The sequence below is a fragment of the Cervus canadensis genome, chromosome 19 (assembly GCF_019320065.1).
Source record: "Cervus canadensis isolate Bull #8, Minnesota chromosome 19, ASM1932006v1, whole genome shotgun sequence".
NCBI classification, from domain to species: domain Eukaryota; kingdom Metazoa; phylum Chordata; class Mammalia; order Artiodactyla; family Cervidae; genus Cervus; species Cervus canadensis.
This window is the reverse complement of record NC_057404.1, coordinates 4841409-4863977: the sequence shown is the minus strand read 5'-3', so window position 1 is coordinate 4863977 and position 22569 is coordinate 4841409. Positions and strand designations below refer to the sequence as shown.

At 41.1% G+C, this 22569-nt stretch overlaps 1 protein-coding gene across 3 annotated transcripts in view; it reads right to left on the bottom strand.

Annotated features, from left to right (window-relative positions):
• ATP8A1 (ATPase phospholipid transporting 8A1) overlaps positions 1-22569 on the bottom strand; it is a 225987-nt gene that overhangs the window by 182552 nt on the left and 20866 nt on the right. For all 3 annotated transcript variants that reach the window (XM_043438424.1, XM_043438425.1, XM_043438423.1), the window contains exons 2-5: positions 11291-11405; positions 9106-9205; positions 7945-8043; positions 2108-2153 (exon numbers count right to left, since the gene is read on the bottom strand). In XM_043438424.1, coding sequence (XP_043294359.1) covers positions 2108-2153; positions 7945-8043; positions 9106-9205; positions 11291-11405 — 360 coding nt within the window. The remainder of the gene's footprint in view (positions 1-2107; positions 2154-7944; positions 8044-9105; positions 9206-11290; positions 11406-22569) is intronic.

The following is a 22569-nucleotide window of genomic DNA, read 5'->3' as shown; positions in this document are numbered from 1 at the left end:
TTGAACCTACAGAGTTAATCCTGTTAATCCAGAATGAATAGGTGAACCAAGAATGATAACTAAGACAGAATATTTTTCCTGATTAGCAGGCAAAAGGGAATTTTTTTGGTAGTAGGCAGGTACCTGGAGAATCAGAGAACTGCTCAGTACAGGGTGTGGTGGCCTAAAGCAGCAGCTGTGAAGGCTACTCGCCAGCTGAACAATGTTGAATTCTTGGGCCAAGGCTTGAAAATAATTGACTGCTAGTCCCTGAGATTATGACCCCTCTGCCATAGGATACATTATGCACTGGAAAAAACAGTTAAATATTTCTGGTTTAAAAGCTGTTGCTGAACTTTCTGAGCAACATGACAACACATGCAAAAACTGCACATTGCGAAAAACACCTGAACCTGAAACATTTGAGCTTTTTCCCTTTTTCAATATCGATGGCTGTCCTTTTCTGACTAAACTCCTGGAGTGGCTTAATCCTCAAGCTTCTAACAGCCCCCTACTGAATGACATTCTGCTCTCCAACTTTAATCTGCATATTTGTCTTTTCTCTTTTGGGCTTGTAAACGTTCTCCAACTACTCAGTATATATAAGAAACGCTGGAATCCCCTGGCTTGGCACTCAAGGCCTTTGGCCACCTGATGAGAAGAGCCAACTCACTGGAAAAGACCCTGATGATTAGAAAGACTGCAGCGAAGAGGAGGGGATGGCAGAGGCTGAGATGGTTAGAGAGCATCACCAACTCCATGGACGCGAATTGTGAGCAAACTCCAGGAGACAGTGGAGGACAGGGGAGCCGAGCATGCTACAGTCCGTGGGGTCACCAAGAATCAGACAGGACTTAATGACTGACCAGCAACAACAACCTTTCTGATCATGTCTCTGCTTCCCTTCGCCACGAACGTTCTTTCTCCATCTGGCACCCTAGCAGCGGTTCCACAAAGCAATCCGACAGCTGTCTTCACCTCTATTCAGAAAGCCTCTCTTCTTCCTTCCTCACTCAGCATAACAGGCAATGCCCTTCCCAAGCGCCTCTGTTTGTCCAAACTTTTCCCCAAATTCAAGATCTAGCTCAAGTTACCCTACAATTCTCTCTCCTGCTTTTGAATCCGTAAAGCATTTGACACAGAAATCGTTATTTGTTACAAAAATCTAGGGATCACGTAATGTGAACCCTTCACTTTCCACACAAGATCATTTTTCACCTTTACAGAGCTCCCATCTTATATTTTTTCATGTGTCCGATAATAAGTATAATCTCAATAAATGTTTAATTTCTTAGGTAATGCTTTAATAAATGTACCATCTTTGAATGCATCAACTATCAGCAGATAATTCCTTTGGTAGAAGGTGGTGAGAAGAGAAATGAGGCATTTTGACAGAATCCACAAAAATCATAGCTGTATAAAAATCCCATTTTTAATTACCAGCTAATTTTGGCAGACATGGCTGACCCTCACCACACCAGGGAACTTCAGAGAGAGATGATATTCTCAGGTGGGGAAAGCTCAGGGATGGGGTAAGATGTCTGTTTCATATGTCCCTGGGTATTTTTTTTTAATTGAAAGTAACAATGATCTATTTGCTTGTGTTAAAGGTCATCCGGGTTTCGACTCCATCAAAATGAGACCCACAGTGCAGAGCCACATCAGCTTCCCAGAAGCTGGCTTGGTTCTCCTTATTCCTGAAGCATTTCTCACCTGCAGGTACAGGATAACTCAAAGTGCTTCCAATGTGCCTTTTAGCCAAGTAACATCACACCTGACTATTTTCTATAAATCTTGTCCCGAATAACATCTATAGATCTCACACACATACACACACATTTTGTAGCATTTAATGCTGATAAAACAACTGCAGATTTTATGGACAGTACTTGTGAGTACATTGCTATGAGGCACTTAAATTTTATTAAAAACTTTACTTTTCAAAAATATTACATTATCCCTGTAAATCACTCTAATGTGGATTTAAGAGTCATGCTAATGAACACTACAAAACAAAACTTGAGAGATACACAGTGTTCTCAGTTGAATTATACTTAATTGAAGTGATTTGCAGAGATTACCGTGAGGGTGTTTGACAGATACGAGAAACAAAATGTAAAATTCCTACCTTGAGTCTGTTTCTTGTTCACCGCATTATCAGCTTTATGTCGTTTCTAAAGTTTAAAAGCAAAAACAAAAACTGTGAAAAAGTGGATGAGATTAGCAAAACAAGATAGCACCTGTAACAAAAGTCAGATTCTTTTTCCTTTAACCTTACGTTTCTCAAGGCTTTTATCCTTTCACACCCATATCAATTTTATAAGTAAGCCCAGAGTATGGTGATGGGAACAATCAGAGTACGTGGGGATTTTAAAATTGGAAGTGCAATCCACAGCATCTTTATTCCCTTTCTAGGAGTACAGGTGTGTGGCCTCAAAAAGCCCTTACATTATTGTGCAGGTAAGATTAAAATTTTAATGTATTAGAAAAGAGCTGAAAGACTGATTTAGACTTTTGCTTAAACAACTCACTTAAAAGGAAGATTGCCCAAGAGAATTATCTGTAATAACTACCATTGAACAATGATACCAAAATATTTTCAGTTTCTTAGGAAATTCATTATCTAATTAGGCTGAGCACATCCTCTGTAATTTAATGATGTGCCAATGTCTGCCAACGACGAGAACCATCTACCACTTGCACAACACTGCTCCCCAACAGCGCCCCCCACCTTCAGAAGTCACTGAATCTCATTTTGTTTCCTCCCAAAGCATGAGAAAATTGAGCATTAAACGAGCGAGTTAGTCTCCATCTAGGTGGGTGAATCTGAAGAGCCACGAAGCCGAGACTGGACGGCAGTAGGAGGAAGGGAAGGTCAGAGGAAAGGTGAGAACCTGGGTGGTCAGGGAGGCCAACTCCCCCACAGTCCAGCGGGAGGTTTGCCAGGGCTTCTGTCTAAACTTGCAGCGCCGAGTGTAACACAGCTGCCTCTGCTGACGCCGCAGAAGTGTTGAGTGTAACTGATGCTGAGCTCAAAGATTCTATCATATAAAGCCCAACAGTCGGGCTTAACTACACATATTTGATCACACGGTGGGTTGGCATGAATGCAAAACTAATGAGTTCTGAAGCTGAGAAGAAACATGAGTTTTGGACTCACGGGACACAAATGAAAACATTTTTCCAGACAAAAGCCTGGGCCTGTAGATGAGCACCCCTAGACCCAGCAGTGCTCACGAGGAGCAGCATAATAGCTGTAGTGTGAGCTCAGTTCATCCAAACAATCAGCCACTGAACTGCGCAAAATGCAAACTGGGCATTCAGAACGCCTCTGCGGAGGCTTGCTGAAAATGACTCTTGCCACATCCACATGTGGGGACACACTACAATTCTCTCCCATAATAAAACACTCGCTAATAAGTGTCATAATGCAGACTTTAAATAGACAGATTATTGCTTCCAAAAGTAAGCACATGATTTGACAGCAAAGGTTCTCAAATAAATTTTTAAAGTTCTGTTAAGTTTACAGCATCAGTGGATAATATTTTATGATTGATAAAACTCTAAAATACTTACTCTTTTTTCTGTTGTTGTTAAAAAATATTTTTAAAAATTAGGAAGCAACCCAAAATAAATTTTAGTCCAAAATAATAGTCTAAGGGAAATTGAGATATTTGAAGGTGGTGCAAATATTTTCAAAACAATGCACATCTATGACAGACAAGGGTTAGATTTCCAACTGAGGGAGACAAATAAAAGCTAATTAATGAAACATTCCACTTAAACTGGAAATTTAATCTTAGTGAAACTTAAGGAGATCCTGAATATTACTTTCCATCTGCAGAGAATTCTCATACACGAGCCTCTCCTTCCTCAACCTTCCCACCACACAATAAATTAGGTTAATTGTCGACACATAGTTGTGTTGAATATACATAAGGATCCAACCCAGATAGATTCTAATCTTATTACTACAATAGGAAAGCATCTTTGTTTCCAAAGAAGATCCTTATTCCTTTTAAAACTTATATAGTTTGGAAGAAATGTATATAACTTTCCTTAAATTAAAACACCTCTATTGAATTGTAATCAGAATTCATTTACTATTACTGAGAACTAGTGAATGATTGAATATTATCAATATCTGATTGACAGTGTCATGAACTTTACAGTACTTAAGTACGCAGTGCTGACCACCCCTTCATTCTGGGAACCCTTCCTTCACAAGGCATGTCTTAAGACATCAAGCCCAGGGGTTCTACTTGCCCCTTGGGCCCTTCTTCTTTAGCTCTCAGTGGTGGATTTCCTCAAGGCTTACTCCCTGCCTTCTCTGCTTCTCACTCAACACTCTCTTAGCTCCTTCATAACTATAATTTCAGTGATAATCATTATCAAACATACTGGTCAAGACTCTCATCTGAGATCCAGAAGGTTACATTCAGTGGCCTCCTTCACAGTTTCCTTTGGTAGTCTTAAATGCATCTCAAACTATGTCTGAAGGGCAACCTCTGATTTTATCCCCCAAGACTTGGTACTTGTCTCAGACATGGAACCATATAGCAGCCACTTACACAAACCAGGAACTTGAGATTCGTAAGTACCTTCTCTCCTTTTCACTCCCATGCAATCTATTTCTTCATTCAATAAATGCTGGCAAAGCTTTGTGTCAGATCCCATTACTACTGCTGATACGGCAATGAACGAAAGACAAAAACTCTTGCTCTCAGGGAACTTACACACTAGTGGTTGGAGATAAAGCAGTAATAAAACAAGTAGGATATGTAGAATGTCAGATGGTAGTATCTTGTCAATTTTATTCTTAAATATATATTGAATTCATTTTTCCATATTTCTTTATCTTTACAACGCCACTTAATCTAAGATACTTTGTTTTCATACCAATTATTACCAAAAGTGTTAACTGCCAGTCATTTCCAACTCCTTGGGAACCCATGAACTGTAGCCTGCCAGGCTTCTCCGTCCACGGAGGTTTCCAGGTAAGAATGCTGGAGTGCATAGCCATTCCCTTCTCCGGGGGACCTTCCAGACCCAGGAATTGAACTGGGGTCTCTTGCATGGCAGGTGAATTCTTTATCAGCTGAGCTACCAGGGAAGCCCAACATCTAGTTCTCCTCTATCTCCATGGGCAGGGCTTCCCTGGTGGCTCAGCGGTAAAGAATCCACCCGCAATGCAGAACATGCGGGTTTGAGATGTGGGTTGGATCCCTGGGTTGGGAAGATCCTCTGGAAGAGCAAATGGCAACCCACTGAAATATTCTTGCTTGATAAATCCCATGGACAGAGGAGCCTGGCGGGCTGCCGTTCATGGGGTCTCAAAAGTCAAAAATGACTTAGCAACGAAACAACAACAAATATCTATGGACAATGAGATTACAGCTCCCTTTTGCCGTATATTGTTCTAATATTGTGCTATAAGTAGATGAAATATGTACCGTTTCTGGGCCAAAATGTACAAGAAGTGAGGGCCTCCATTCTCTCTCCTCCTCTGCTCCGGTGACCACTGACACCCCCCAAAGCAGAGCCCTGATTCAGCTGCATTCCTAAGTGGCTACATGAACAGTGGGCTTCTCTCCCTGCCTTCCTCCTGGACAAAAACCTGCAGTGTCTTCGAGTACATGAAAAATCAACTTATGTTAAAGACACTGACATTAGGGACATGATTTATCACTGCAGCAAAAGTTTAACACATCCGAATACAAATCCTAATGAATGCCTGGCATCTAAGTACTGCTTCATACATTTTTGCTGAATGAATGAACAAATGAATGTATTAATAATTACTGATAAAGATACTCTGTTCAACTATCTAGACTATTCTTTTATTGCTTTTCCTTCTTTAGAAATTAACATTCCAATCTTCCTATTACTTTACAGGTTGATATAAACTTATTAAACCACTCCTACAGAATATTTTTAGTCAATTTCTTAAAAATGCTTTTACTGAAAAACTACTTCACGTGATGTTCTTATTGCCCACAAAACTATTATTACACCCTTTAGGAATTGCCTGGTTAGCTGCTTCCCAAGAGTACCTGATTATTACGCTATGCCAATAAGAGTTCTGTTGAAAACAAGCAAACAGATTTCTTGCCTTCCATTTTATTTACCATATATTTTCATAGAATGGGATACTAGAAACAATAGCTAGAGAACTTTCAGTTTTTCTAGAGAAAAGAGGAAAAAGAAAGGAAAAGCAGCTTATAGCAGTGATTATAGGGCAGAGCTCGTTGGAACCAAACTGTCTTATTTGGTCTCTGACAGTCTCGGTTATTAGCCCTGTGACCCTGAGCATGTTACCCTACCCCTCTCTGCCTCCTCTCCCTAATCTATGCAACGGGGATAACAGCAGCAATCTTCTGAAGGTTGTTATGTCTATAGTGTGTGCTCAGTCACGCTAGACTCTTTGTGATCCCCTGGACCATCACCTGCCAGGCTCCTCTGCCCATGGCATTCTCCAGGCAAGAATACTGGAGTGGGTGGCCATTCCCTCCTCCAGAAGATCTTCCCAACTCAGGGACTGAACCCACGTCTCCTCCATCTCCCTGAAGCTGAACAAATGTTGTTATTATTGTTGGTGACTCACCACACCAATACAGAGGAAGAGCATAGGATAGGATGGAATTCAGATTTTAGCAGTTTCTTGCACAAGTTACACACCCTCTCTAAGCTTCAGCTTTTTGAACTTTAAAATGAGGCTAAAATCTAACTTTCAAAATCACTGAAGGAATTAAATGAAAAAATGCAAAAACAGCAGCACAATACCTAGCAAATAAGAGATACTCAATGAAAATTAGGCTAAACAGAGGAAGAAAGGGGAATGCATGAGGCAAAGGAAGACAAAACTGTTTTAAAGACCAATTCTCAAGGACCGCCAAGTGCAAGTCAAGGAGTGTAAGTCTGCGCAGAGTGATACAGGCAAGAAAAGAGTCTCATGAATTTTCAGCTAGTGGTCCCAGTAAGTAAGCCATTTTCAACTAGACACTATGATGGTTTATACACAGATGCATGCACACATACAACCTGTTTGTACTCCTGGATACTTGGATGTTTTTGAGGCTGATGATCTCAGTGGTCAGTTGACCCATTTCTAATTGGCCTAATGATGCTACAGCTCATGTGTTCTTCATGAGATCCCAATTTGATTCTTTACAAAATAATATCAATATTTGTACAACTTTACATTGGAGCTTTCTAAAGAATGTCTCAGCCTTTCCTCATCTTACCATCTGACTTGCCTAAGGCTTGACAGATGGTCATCTCAGACAGCCAATGTATTTAAAGGGCATAGGAAAAAAAATACTAGCTTCCTCAACTAAAGCAGCTAAAATAACGGTGAAACAGAGGAAAAAGAAAAGCCTACTTTTATTTTGGGCAGCTTATTTTATCAAGGGGAAACCGACTGACTTCCCCTTTTCTTTACTACTACAGAATAATAAAAATAGCAAATTTGCCGTTACTTTCCTTTAATAAAATAAAGGAAACAGAACTAGTTAAAAAAAAAAAAGATGAAAAGGAATCAAAGGTGTCTAATAGGGGAAAACTATGGAAAATGGAAAAATAAAAAAATACAAAAACCTTTTTACCTTTAGAACTTGGAGGTTATCGTGTTTTAACTTGAAATAACCTTCAAGTTGAAACTGAGCATACTTGAAAATAATGTTCAAATATAGTTTTCTCTCCAAGCTAATTACTACATTCAAATTAATTTATTTCATCACAAAGGCACAAACTTAAGGGATCACTGTAATAAGCACTCTGTAATATTAATCCTATAGAAATCAAGAGGAATTAACTCCAGGAATGGGAGCATATTTTAAACACTTTTAAGATGAATAAGTATTTTAAATAGCCTGTATCAAGAATAAAACAACGTAGGAAGAAATTGATATTTTAAAATATGTACATAAAATAAGTGTTACATTTATGAAAAAAACAAGTACTTACAATATCTTCTATTATCTCTTTGATAGCTGCCACAGCCAAAATAAATAAGAGAGGAACCAATGTTGTATAGCGACCTGTTGGTGATACATCAGGTATTTGCTATTTGAAGGAAAAAAATAAATAAAATGGAAGAGAAATTCAGTAAAACTAGCAAGTTTATAATACATTTGAAACCAACAAAGTCTTAATGCTTCTTAAAATATGCTTCATTGATTTTACCAACTTGGTGGAATAACACCAGGTGAGGCAATTTGCTTGAATCTAGTAAGCAGCTGGAAGAAAGTATATTAGTTTCACAGAAGCAGTTGTGTGTAGGACTAACACCTACAAAGGGTGACCGGTTAACCAAATTACAGCATATGCATTCAATAGTAGGTTGGCCAAAAAGTTCATCTGGATTTTTCCATAACACCTTATGGGAAACCCTGAAAGAACTTTTTGACCAAGCCAATAAAATTTCATAAACCATTAAAAATGGTATTTTAGAAATACAATGAATTATATGGGGAAAAATATCCACACATTACTATAAGGGTAAGCAGATAATAAAATATATATACTTTATGATCCCCTTTTTGTAAGTCAATTAACAATGCTTGGTATAGGAAAAAAAAAAAGACCAGAAGGATACACACCCAAATTTTAAGAGAGCAGCTGTATTTTCCTGGTGATGAAATAACAGAGGTTCAAGTTTTTTCTTTATGCTTTGCTGTGTTTTCTTACTCTTTTTTACATGAACATATAATACTTTTTAATAAAATAAACCTTTCTGATTACAACTAACCCAAGTTCAAAACAAAAAAAGCTTTAAAATGGTAACTCTTGCATTCTAACGTTCATAACTGACAATATTACTGTTTCTAAAATAAATTACTATTTTAAGAAAAAATCCTATCCCTCTTCACCATCCAAAATGAAAAGTCCTTGCCATATTACATTTACAAATGTCTAAAATAAGCTGATGACCATGAATCAAAAGGCTTGAAGAGGTAGCAGCAGCATTCTGACCTGGCTTAGAGCAGGAGTCAGAAATGCCCACCCAAACCAGCTTATCTCTCTGCATTTAGATAAGCTTCAGAAGACTGGTCATGGGCTTAAGAAACACGTTTATTAATATCTGAACACATTATTCTGAGCTAAGGTTTTACAACATGACTTTACCTGGAGCAGTGCAATAAAGAGAAAAAATGAATTAGCCGCTCTTCTGAACTGAGAGTAGAGAAATCTTGGGAGGAATGTGATTATGTTGTATTTTGCGGTGCTAGAAAACAAAAATGAAAAGCAGCATAAAACTTAATTACTCCACAAATAGCATCCACATTTACAAAATCCTATTTTCACCATATAAAAAATTAGATGAAAAAAAAAAATTAGATGATGAACAACTGCCCTTTGTTTTAAACCAGAAGAATACTGCAAATGGTCATAAACCTCAATGAAAAGGAGTGAAAGTGTAACAAGAAAGAATCTTTTGTTTTCAAATACAATATTACAAGTTAATCACTAAAGGGATGTTTCCTACAAGCTTAAATGATGCACAATAGCCCATCTCTTTGAACTCTGCCTCCTAGGTAATGAGCCCTAAGCTAAAATACCTATGTTTAGCTCACAGGAAACATCCTGACCACGCCCACTTGTAAATGCCTGCAGGAAGAAATTAACACATCCCCTCTGAGGATGATGGGAACCAGGAAGTGTCTGACTTCACTCCCTCAGCTTTCAGTAATAAAGTGAAAGTGAAATCACTCAGTCGGGTCCGACTCTTTGCGACCCCATGGACTGTAGCCCACCAGGCTCCTCCATCCATGGGATTTTCTAGGCAAGAATACTGGAGTGGGGTGCCATTGCCTTTTCCAGGGGATCTTCCCAACCCAGGGATGGAACCCTGGTCTCCCGCATTGCGGGCAGACGCTTTACCGTCTGAGCCACCAATTAAAAGCCGCCTGAATTCTAACTCAAGCAAGATGGTTCTCTGTGGGGGCTTGAGCCTACCATTTCAGTTGCTGATTTTCTGAATAAAGCCACTACTCCTTTCCCAACAGCTTGTCTTTCTGTTACTGGCTTGTCCCGAGGCAAGCAGGACAAGCTGAGACTCAGGAAGAAAAGGAATCATCTAAGTAGTAACAGTTTGATTTTCTGCATAGTTTCTTCTCTTCCCTTTGGCCAGTCCCTTTGTTATCATTACTAGCAATGGCTTACAAAGAAGAGCAACTTTAGTTAAGGTAGTGGATGATATGTTGGGCTTCCCTGGTGGCTCAGAGGGTAAAGCGTCTGCCTGCAATGCGGGAGGCCCGGGTTCGATCCCTGGGTTGGGAAGATCCCCTGGAGAAGGAAATGGCAACCCACTCCAGTATTCTTCCCTGGAGAAGCCCATGGATGGAGGAGCGTGGTAGGCTACAGTCCAAAATCTTGCCCCCAAAAATCAACAATTGGAGCAGGACCAGAAATATAAAATTGAGATGGCGTCCCTGGACCACTTCAGTGAAATGGGGAGTTTTCTGGGGGTCTATTAGAATTTTCTTCACTGCCGCTCTAGAAACTTGAATAGGACTCCACACTAAACACATCAGATGTGTCCATAATCAGGAAGGCACCATCATTTAGGCCTCAGAAACATCCAATCTTCCTCTTGTTGATTAAACAGAAGATTAACCACATAACCCAAGCTCAGAAAAGTTACTCTAGAATTTGAAGGTGTAAAAATTAATTTTAAATGGTAATTTCACAAATCTAGGAGTTCTGTCACCAGAAAACCACTGGGCTGACATGTGGTGGTGATGGGGGGTGGTCTTCACTTGGCTCCAGGGGCCTCTCAGTGAATAGTGCTTCTAAGAGGTCTTCTTTTACATTATTGTTGGAAGGAAAATAGAACAGTGAAGTAACTCTCACACCCTCCGTTCCTGGACACCACACTAAATTTTTCAAGCATAAAAAGTCAATATTTAAAGACTATTTGACACAAAGGAGTTCTAAGAGAACTGCAAAGACTTCTTTTAAAAGGTGTAAATCTATTCATCAAAAACAATAGTTCACAGGTCTACTAACAGGTTTAAGACAAAGGCACCTCCCCATGAACTGCTTTCGTTACTCAGATACTATAAATAGAATTGGCAGCATATGGCTGCTTAGCCTTTCTGCTCTTTCCTACTTCTAGATTCTTATTAACATCTCCTTATTGGCTGGAAGATAGAGAAACAGCTGATCTGCACTCCTTCAGCAAGCTCTTAAATATTAAACTGATTTAATGAAAGCTCCTTGCAAGTATTTTCTTTTCGGCCGGGCTGGGGAGATGCCCTCCCAAGTTCTGCTGCGGTAGCTGGTCCCAGTCTTCTTTGGTAGTTCCTACCTGACATGGTTATTGCAGAATTTTGTCAGTTGGGGCTGGTTGATGAATATAGTCCTTATTTCCTCCTGGTCAGCCAGAGACGTCTTCTCTGAAACATCATCAGTCTTCTCATAACCTTAGAGAGAGACAGACTCTTCTTATTTGATAAGAAATGCTTCATTGTATTATCCAGACCAAAACCACATTTCCTAACTAGCCTAGAGCCTAAAATCTGTTAAAAGCTATATGAAAGTGAAAGTCACTCAGTCGTGTCCAACTCGTTGCAACCCCATGGTCTATACAGGCCATGGAATTCTCCAGGCCAGTATACTGGAGTGGGTAGCCTTTCCCTTCTCCAGGGGGTCTTCCCAACCCAGGGATCGAACCCAGGTCTCCCATATTGCAGGCAGGTTCTTTACCAGCTGAGCCACAAGAGAAATCCAAGCATACGGCAGTGGGTAGCCTATCCCTTCTCCAGCAGATCTTCCTGACCCAGGAATCGAACCAGGGTCTCCTGCATTGCAGGCGGATTCTTTACCAACTGAGCTATCTGGGAAGGCCCATACGCTCCCCCCTCATTGGTGCTGTTTCTCTTCTAATAAAAAGAACCCCCCCCCCACATTTAACATTTCTACTACATTAAAAGGCAGCATTTTAGAGTCATGTCAAAGCTGACCCAATTCAAAAACAGTAACATCCATTTTTAATTTGTACTCTTCCCCAGAAAGAGTACAACTTAGTTCCTTTCATTACATATAAACATGTCCAAAACAGCACAAAATTCTAAAATGGTTTATAGTTTTAGACAAGACTAACAACACAGAGGTAATGACAATGCATTCTGAAATTTTAAACATACCATTTAATGCATTTCTGGTTTTTGTTCTATCTTTGTAGATAAAGATAGAGGAAAAAGATAAATAGTAAGGTTTAAACAGATAACCACCACGATGATCTAGCTCACTATGATCATCCTAATCTTTCCAGTAATTAGAATTTATGTTCACAGATGAATTTTAAGTTTCTTAAGATCATCCTCAGCCACCCCCCAGTCACTAAAACAACGTAAACAGATACAGGCCATTTCATTTGGGTAACATCTTGCTGCAATGTTGACAACACTTTTACATAATGCTTTGAGAAAAGCAGAAAAAAATTAAACTACTTATTTTACTTTCTAGTAAGAAATAAATAAGACTGAATCAAATCAGTCCCTTACTCCTTTCCTAGAAAGAGTTGCCAACAGTACTTTATCTCAAAAACCCACTTCTCTTCTCTTTTCTGCCCTGCCAGTGCCAGCTCCTCCCCAAAGCCCTGCCGACGGGAGGTCTCTTCTGAAGGTTTCTCTGTTAAAGGCAGCGAGCCTCCCTGTGTTTCCACAGGCCTCTGTGCCTCCCAGTCCCTGGACCACCTCCGCTATCAGAGGGCAACTCCCCGGGGCAAGGACTGGCTTTTCACTCATCTAACACCAGCACCAACAAACAGCAAGTACCTGATCATTGTTCGCTGAATAAAAACCGAAGGACAAAGGAGTGGTTAGGTGGCCACTGAGAGCAAGTCAATGCCTCTCCACCCACTGATAAAGTCACCAGTCGCAGTGAAGTGCTGGTAATAAAAGCCTGCCCGTGGGCTTTCTCGCTCTACGTTCATCACTCAGCTGTGTCCCCCTCTTTGTGACCACATGGACCGTAGCTCCCAGGTTCCTCTGTCCATGGGATTCTCCAGGCCAGAATCCTGGAGTGGGTCGTCTTTCCCTTCTCCAGGGGACCTTCCCAACTCAGGGATCGAACCTGGGTCTTCCGCATTGCAAGCAGATTCTTTTACTGTCTGAACCACCAGGGAAGTCTTTGTTACTCTGTGAAACCAGAAAACATCTGGGGCTTCCTACAAAGTGGAGGGAACACAGTGTAGGGACCAGAAGGGTGAGGAAGTGTCCTGTGTGCAGATAAGGGCAACACAGGGCAAAGCTGCTGAGGAATGCACAAAAGGCGAAGACAAGACGGGTGAGATACGGCGCTGAAGGAGCATGGAGGCCAGGCTGCAAAGGGCCTCTCAGGCTTGTCAAGAAGTTTGGGGGGCATCCTCTGGTTGGCAGTGAGCCCCCGAAAGCTTTCTACGTAGAGAGGCACAATATGACAGTCACACCGTATGCTCATCACTCGGAGGTCACACGGTTCCAAATTAGATACTGTCATGCTCATGGTGCAGTTTTAGACTTATTAGTGGCTTTGCCCATCCACGGTCACACAGTTAATAATTATCAGTCGCTATGCCACATTTTAGAAAAGGCAGAGGAACCAGAGATCAAATTCCCCACATCCGCTGGATCATCGAAAAAGCAAGAGTTCCAGAAAAACACCTATTTCTGCTTTATTGACTATGCCAAAGCCTTTGACTGTGTGGATCACAACAAACTGTGGAAAATTCTGAAAGAGATGGGAATACCAGACCACCTGACCTGCCTCTTGAGAAACCTCCATGCAGGTCAGGAAGCAACAGTTAGAACTGGACATGGAACAACAGACTAGTTCCAAATAGGAAAAGGAGTGTGTCAAGGCTGTATATTGTCACCATGCTTATTTAACTTATATGCAGAGTACATCATGAGAAATGCTGGGCTGGAAGAAGCACAAGCTGGAATCAAGATTGCCAGGAGAAATATCAATAACCTCAGATATGCAGGTGACACCACCTTTATGGCAGAAAGTGAAGAAGAACTAAAGAATCTCTTGATGAAAGTGAAAGAGGAGAGTGAAAAAGTTGGCTTAAGGCTCAACATTCAGAAAACTAAGATCATGGCATCTGGTCCCATCACTTCATGGCAAATAGATGGGGAAACAGTGGAAACAGTGGCTGACTTTATTTTTCGGGGCTCCAAAATCACTGCAGATGGTGATTGCAGCCATGAAATTAAAAAACGCTTACTCCTTGGAAGGAAAGTTATGACCAACCTAGACAGCATATTAAAAAGCAGAGACATTATTTTGTCAGCAAAGGTCTGTCTAGTCAAGGCTATGGTTTTTCCAGTGGTCATATATGGATGTGAGAGTTGAACTATAAAGAAAGCTAAGCACAGAAGAATTGATGCTTTTGAACTGTGGTGTTGGAGAAGACTCTTGAGAGTCCCTTGGACTGCAAGGAGATCCAACAAGTCCATCCTAAAGGAAATTAATTCTGGGTGTTCACTGGAAGGACTGATGTTGAAGCTGAAACTCCAATACTTTGGCCACCTGATACGAAGAGTTGACTCACTGGAAAAGACCCTGATGCTGGGAGGGATTGGGGGCAGGAGGAGAAGGGGATGACAGAGGATGAGATGGCTGGATGGCATCACCGACTCGATGGACATGAGTTTGAGTAAACTCCGGGAGTTGGTGATGGACAGGGAGGCCTGGCATGCTGCGGTTCATGGGGTCACAAAGAGTCAGACATGACTGAGCGACTGAACTGAAGCCACATTTTAAACACAGTGGATTTTCCTCCCTAGTGTATACAATCAAAATTTCATACAGGGATTGTTTTCTCCAAAAACTCATAGTTTAAAACCCTAACCCTGGATGTGATGTTATCAGAAACTTTTTCAAGATGATGGTGGGACCATAAAAAGAGGAGTTAAAAGTCCCCCTTTTAAAAGAAGCCCAGAGAGATCCCTTACCCCCTCCACTTGTGAGGACATAGCAAGAAGATGGTCCTGTATTAACCAGGAGGTGGGCCCTCACCAGACACCAGATCTGCTAGTGCCTTGATTTTGGATTTCCCAGCCTCCATAATGGGCTTCCCTACTGGCTCAGAGGGTAGAAAATCTGCCTGCAGTGCAGGAAATCCAGGTTTGATCCCAGGGTCGGGAAGATGCTGTGAGGTAGGAAATGACAGCCCACTCCAGTATTATTTACTGGAGAACTCCATGGACAGGGGAGCCTGGTCGCTCCCTGGGATCCCAGCGAGTTGGACACGACGGAATGACTAACACACACAACCCCACACAGACTCCAGAATTGTGAGAAATAAATTTGTTATTCACAAACTAGCTAGTCTACGGTATTGTGTTATAGCAGCCGGAACAGACCAAGTTACGGATTATCAAATAGAGGCATAGCAATATTAAAAGTTTTAAAAATCTTTCATTAGATTTTCCCTGAAGATAGCATAAAGACCATAGTGTAGAGTCAATGGTACCTTGCTAGACAAAGAGCCTCAAGAAAACCAGCTCTCCACTCTGCTCTGAACTGATATTCTCAAGTTTTACTTACTTTACATAACTGGGTATTCTCAGCTGAGGAGTTAGGTGTCACTCCTTACTCTGTACTTGTTATTTAACCTGCTCCCCCTGTTTCACTGAGAGTTATCGAACTAGTACACCCTTGGCTTAGAGTGAGCACTCAGTATCTGAAGAACTAGCAGATGAGCAAAAAACATATTTAACAATATATTAAGAACAGATCTTTGTCTTCAATGTAGACACAGGTTATCCAAGTCTGTAAGACTGACGCATAAATTCAAAATGACAACTAGTAAGTTTAAGACGAGAAATAATTGCCATAGGAACTAGGGTAATTGCAGTCCCACGATCAGTAGAACTCTCCCCCTGTTGGCCTCTGTAGAAAGTCCAATGACCAAGTGATGGTGTCTGGTGAGCACGTGAAGCAACCTACTGGTAGCTAGATGACATGGGCCAAATGGCGTTTGGCCAGCAAGGCTTGATGCGCTCCACTCCACAGCAGGGGCCAATGCACTGTAGGACCGAAAACTTCACAGCCTGTCAGGATACCTTGGCAATGGGGCCAGGATACCAAGTCTGCCGGCCAACACGTCTCCTCCCCTCCAAAGAGCTAAGGAGAGTACTGCCAGTTTTTAACTTCATGATTCACTCTCTTCCAGACCATCTCCATCTCCAAATTCAAACTGACCTTTAATCTTCCAGTGGGATGGCCATCGAAACCTGCAGGCCTAAGGACAGATTTGCCCCTTGTGCCGAGAACTCGGCTCCTAGCACGCGTTGATCTTGCACAGAAAAAAGAAGGCAAGCTTGTTTTCCTCTTTGCAAGTTCTTGGGAGCATCCCAACATGGCCCCCATGTATGCAAGCTAATGATGACCACGCCACCAAATACACAGCCCTTCCTCACATTTTGGATTCTCCCGGAGAATCCCTCAGGCGTTGGCCCCATTGTCCTCAGTATCCAGCCAGGCATGTGACATCCACTAAAGCATCATTACTCTTCTGACACCAACAGTTCTGCTGGGCAAACCTCTGCAGCCACCTTCACACAGCTAACTCTGCAAGGATTAAAAATGAGCAAGGGCTCGATAGTGGCTTCTGAAATACCTCAGCTTATTTTGATGCGATACTCCCCAAAGTCTACAATGTCTTTTTTTTCCCTTTAGTTTTACTATCTAAAACAATTTTTACTTTATATTGGTGCAAAGTTGATTAACAATTCAGGTGTAGAGTGAAGTTATTCAGTTATACATATATTATACATGTATCTATTCTTTTCCAAATTCTTTTCCCATTTCAGACCAGCAAGAATCAATCCTATCTTCCCAAATAAACCCCCCTGGGCCAGCTTTTATTGAAATAAAGAAAAGGCCAAACAGTATAGACAATGATTCTCTAGTTCAGAATTCTGGATATGCTGAAAATTTCATATTTTGTGTTTTCAACATCCCAATTGATTATTGCCCCCAGCAGAAAAGCATTTGTTTTCTGAATTACAGTTTATTTCAATTAATGATAAAATTACTTAGTATTTCCTAAGCACATATCAACCTGGGGATTTTACTAGACCAAATTCTGCTTTCTTGGTTACAAAATGACGAAATGCTACTTTTGAGACTTTTGAAGGATCAGTAATCTCAGTGTAAGGAAACAGTCACACATGACTTTTAGTTACTGAAACGTACTACTAGATATTACTTTGTATTACTAAGTAAGGATACAGAAGCAACAACCTCCTGCAGACTATTTCAATTTTCAAGAATAATTTTCATTATCAAGAAAACATAAGATGATCATGGGACAGCGTCTCAATCATGGCCCCAAAGTGAACACTCAGTTCATCCCCCCCGACAGCATTTATTATTAAACCCGCTCGGCAGTTGTGAGGTGAGCTCTAAGTTCCACTAAGGACTTAGGTGACCCTGTGCACATAATCCCTAGGGGCTATTGCCTTTCCGTGTAAAATGAGAAATGTAAGCAAATACAGTAAGTCCCCTACATATGAACCCTCAAGTTGCAAAATTTCAAAGATGTGAACGGATTATAAGTACAGTACTGAATACCCGACGGTCAGCCTATGAACAAACTGACCTTGACGAACACTCTCTCAGAACAGAATTTGTTCCTATGTAGGGACTCACTGTAATCTGAAATTCTCTCTCAGCGTTAAAATCCTGTGAAATTAGAATCTGCTGAGCACCAAGAAGAAAACAGTGAATACCTCATTTGTTCAGATGAACAGGGAAATTTAAAAAAAAATAAAAATCTCCCTACTTGAGCCAGATATTTCAGAGCAGCAGCTGCTTTACACAATCAGCCGCCAAAACACAATCAGCCGCCAAAACACGCTTTGTCCTTGCAGGTGAATCTCCACGTTTGAAAAGATAAGGCGTGACCACAGGCTGCTGCCAGCATCCACCTGGCCCCCACCCACGGACCAGTGTCTACTGGGCTACCAAGTTTTCCTTTCTTCCTCCGCCCAGGTACACGGTCATATGCTTAAACGCACACAGTTCAATGAGGAGAGAAGAAAAACGCTCAACAGTTAAGGTGAAAGACTTTGCACCCTCTCATACAATTACAGCAGAAGCATATCTCTGAAAATTTCCATTTCTTGTCATAAACATCATGACCCAATCTGCTCATTCATTCATTCAACATAGTTAAGTGCCTACGATGAGCCAGGCATTTTTTTTAAAAGTTGAAGAAACAGCTTAAAAGAAGGTTCCCTTCTCTTAGGAACTTACTTTCAAGAAGAAAGCAAGATAACTACAGATCATGATGTGTAGGATGAAGGAAGTAGAACAGGCGATTGACAAATGATTGACAGAACTCTCTGTGCCTCAGTCTCATCATCTTTGTAATGGACTTGATGATAATAGGTATAGACAGCAACAGTTAACAGGTACAAGAGCAATGCTTTGCATTCAATAAGAAGAGCTCCGTAAATACTAGCTGTTCTCACGGTTGTTGCTGCCGTCCTTACTGCTATCGGAGCGTTCTACTGAGCAGTAAGGGACCAGCTCTCCAAGGAGAGGCTGAGCTGAGCCCTCAATGAGAAAAGAGAAAAGACAGTGTGAACCAGACCCGGGAAGAGCAGGAACAAAGCCAGGAGGCAAGAATGGCCTTGGCATTTCCAGAAACGGGAGGACAGGGGGAGCCATCAAACAAGCAGGGACAGAGCCAGACTGGAAGAAACAATAAGAAACTTGAATTTACATCCTTCATGTGGTAGGAATCCACAGAAAAGTTTTAGGCAGGAAGATCGTTTTGAGGCCGAGTTAATTCAGGTAAGATGACGAGGCGTGGGTGAGACAGTGGTGACAGGGATGAAGCGGATGATACTTGGCATTTTTTGTGGGGTGGAGCTGGTCTGCCCCTCACAGCCTCTCCATCATTTCATCCTGTTTGATGCCACATGTACCCACTGTCTGATGCTCCAAACCAAAGCCCAAGATTGGAATGAAATTTAGGACTTTAAATATAGCAAGTGATTAAGCACTTCATAGAATTCTCTTTGCAGCCAGAAAATTCTAGCCTTAGATAGCACACATCTTTCTCTAATTATAATAGAAACACAGTCTAACCAAGGAAGGCATTATAGTGCTTGGGGGCACACAGCGTGAAATCAGAGAGATGGTTGAGGTTCCTTAGTTGTGAGATATGGTTACCTTAGATGGATTACTTAGCTCTGACTACCCACCTTCTCTCACAGGATTCTGTGCAGACTAAATGAGAAAAAGCACTCCCCACAATAAGTGCCTAGCTCTTCATGCACACATAAATAGTACAGCCACTATTTTTCTTGTTGAAATCAAAAAGGCAGGCTGTGGGGAGAAGGAGCAAGTTTTCTAGTAAGATCAGTGTTCAGATTCAGATTATGACACTTCTATTTAGCACTGGGCAAATTATTTTATATCTGAGCCTCAGCCTCCTCACATAAAACAGGGTTCACATGAGGATTAAGTGATAATGTTAGTGATGCAGCACAATATGATCATCCAAGCGGTCCCGGTCACCCTATCCTTTACTCAGAGATTATAAAGCTACTCTCTCCTTCAAAATGTTTGAGATGCGAAAAACGAAAGTCTTAGGGGCCTACTGAGGTAGGTACTAACGTTTAAAACTTGGGAGGATAATATTTAATTAAAGCTGGGACCAGTGAATAAAGCTAGAGAGTGAAATAACAGATTTTACCCTATGATTTTATAAATTAATATCAAATAAGTACATGTTTTCCTAAAACTGTCATCTGTACGGGGTTATGCAACAGAAGCAGGGGTGGGTAGGTGGGAGGGAGAAGAGAACAGGACACAAAACCATTCTGCTGCCTGGGAAGACGGTTCTGAGCCAGCACGCTTCTGCAGACTTGGCTTTATCGCAGTTGTAAGTAAGGCTGTACATGGAGTCAGAATACACACATGGCCTCCTAAGCAAATTCAGGAGAGTCCCACTATTAAGATATATCCTTTTACTCTGTGGCTTCTAATATCAGACACCAAAGAGACCACATTGATTGCTTGCATTTCGTGAGCTAGAATGAAATCTTTAGACAACAGCCTAATATAAAAATACTAACTAGAAAACTAGCCAGAGACTTCAAAGGCACAACTGCAGAATTCAGGTGTGACTAAAGCTAGGCGCTACTCAGTAGGAAGTTATGAGTGTTACCTGTGGTCCTTTCCAAGGTTTAATAGGTTTTTTATTCTGTTCGCTGGGGAAAATAAAAATAAATTAAAAGTCCTCATTTAATAATTTTTTGTTTTTGGTTCAAGCGTCTGGAGTAAAACAATCTTTGGTTGAGCAATTTAGACATTTGTATTTTAGTTATTGTGTTTTTAGTGGTTACCATATATATTGTTTATGTAATTAGAAATACAGAAGCAGTTACTAGAGCTACAAAAGAGACTTGAAGTCGCATATTCTGCATTGTTGGAGTGGAACAGTCGTTTCAAACATTCGATTGTGAGCCTGACTGCAGCTGTCTCCAGACCGAGAGGGAACAAAAGGAAGGAACCACTACCCTGGCAGCAACGAACTGGGTGCTTTAAAGGTTAAAACTCACATACTACCATTTCAAATATGGTATTGAAGAAATAAACACCTTTGAAAGCATGGAAACTAAATAGAAGCTCCTCAGCAATGCGTCTCAAATTTCTATACCATGACTACAATAGCCAGAGGGGAAATGAAATTTTCAATTGCATCAATACACCTTCTTGTTCCGAATATTGATTCAGGCTCTATGCAGTGAACATCTGTTGATCATTCCAGTTCAGTCTGCTTCTCCTGAAAAGAGTTGTTGGTTTTCCTTGGAGAACTCCCCTCCCCCTACTGTAGGCAGTGGGGCTGGTCCCTCAAAATACAATTCCCCTTTTTGACTTAAAGGTGGGCACATGCCCCGTGCTAAGCTAATCACAGGCAGTTTGCTGTCGTGACATATGAAAAGGCTAATGAGCACAGATAAGAGGGATTCTGAGGTCTGCCCATTAGTCCAGCTGATTTGCACGCTCCTTGATCTTCCTGGAAAAGCTTTTCACTTGATTCTGGGAACAATTCTACCTACTTGAATATTATGCTCAGCTTCCATAGTATGAATTTAAGCAGAGACATTTCAGTCCTCTGCTAGAAGCCAAGTCCTGTCCCAATGTCCATTTAATTACGGAGCTGGGCATTGACACTGGACCCAAACCTGGCTTCTCTTCTCCAAGGAGCTGAGTCCTACTCTCTGTTCCCCAGTCAAGCTGGCTTTTCTGCTCTGCATAAAACAATGACCTGGAAGCACACACAAGCAATTACCCTGCCCCACAAATATCATGAAGCTGCCTGGAACCCTTCCCGACACACCCTGCTTGATGGATCAGATCTCCCCTGATGTTAAGAGCTGCCCCATCCAAGTCCTGAGTCCAGTACATTCTATAGGTCTTTCCACCCTAAGGAACTTGCACAACAGTCAAAATGCTTCCCACACACCCAGCTTCTTCTCCTTTACTCTCTTGTTCACGCAATTGTGATGTTAGCTCATTATCCTCAAGCCCATTTAAGTTATAACGAAATGCCATAACAATATCCACTTATCCAGATGATGTAAAACACGGTTATCGGCTTCGAAAAATTGTTTTTCATGTTACAAAAGAGTCCACTCCCCACCGCCAACAATTCTTCTCAAAATGATGAAGAAACTTTGCTTCACATATGGAGAACTCCTGATGGTCAGAGGGCCAGTGAATTGAGAAGCCAGGAAAACATTTGGAAACGGATCAAGTCCAGGTCACTTCTAGAGCTTTACCATTGATGGATGCATTTATTCATTCAATGCTTAGGCTTGACCTAACCTCTGCCTCTGACCCCATTTCTCCTTACTGGCCCTATTCCACCTCAACACAGTGGTTCCAACCATGACTTTCTCCTACTTCGTGGGTACTACTGGATGTCAACGCAGTCTCCCTAACCAATCCTCCTTGAAGCATCATCTGAAAAAGCTTTGACTATACAGTGGTCTTTTGACCACTCCAACACTAATCTGTTCACCTACATCCTGAGGTCAACTGAGAATAATACTAGGTATTACCGATGTGCCCGACTTAAACACTGCGAACAGCACAGGCGTGAGGGCACATGTCTATCAGGTGAGCTAATCTAATATAGAGAAGTCACATAAGTAACACTTCAAGAAAGTCCTTTGCATGCAATAAATGTTTACTAAGTTTTCTATTTTATTATCAGGCATCTAAAAATTCCCAGAATTTTATAGTCTTATCTCCATCTTGATACCCATAAATATATCTTCCTATCAGGACCGATCATTACCATACATGGTTAAGTGATATTTTTCTTTAAGTGTATTTTTGGGAACTGATCTAAAAATAAACAAGTGTGAAAATCGACATTATTTCTTGCTTAAAACAGAAAAAAAAAAAAAAATGGTTCAACACTCCCGGTACTCATGCTGAAGTGTAACAAGCTCCAAAATAGCACAACAAATTCTGAGTGATAGACACTGAAAGAAGTATTCCTGACATTCAGAGGAAAGGCTAATCTTGAGCAGTATTACACGGCAACCTACCTATGCACGCCTAGTG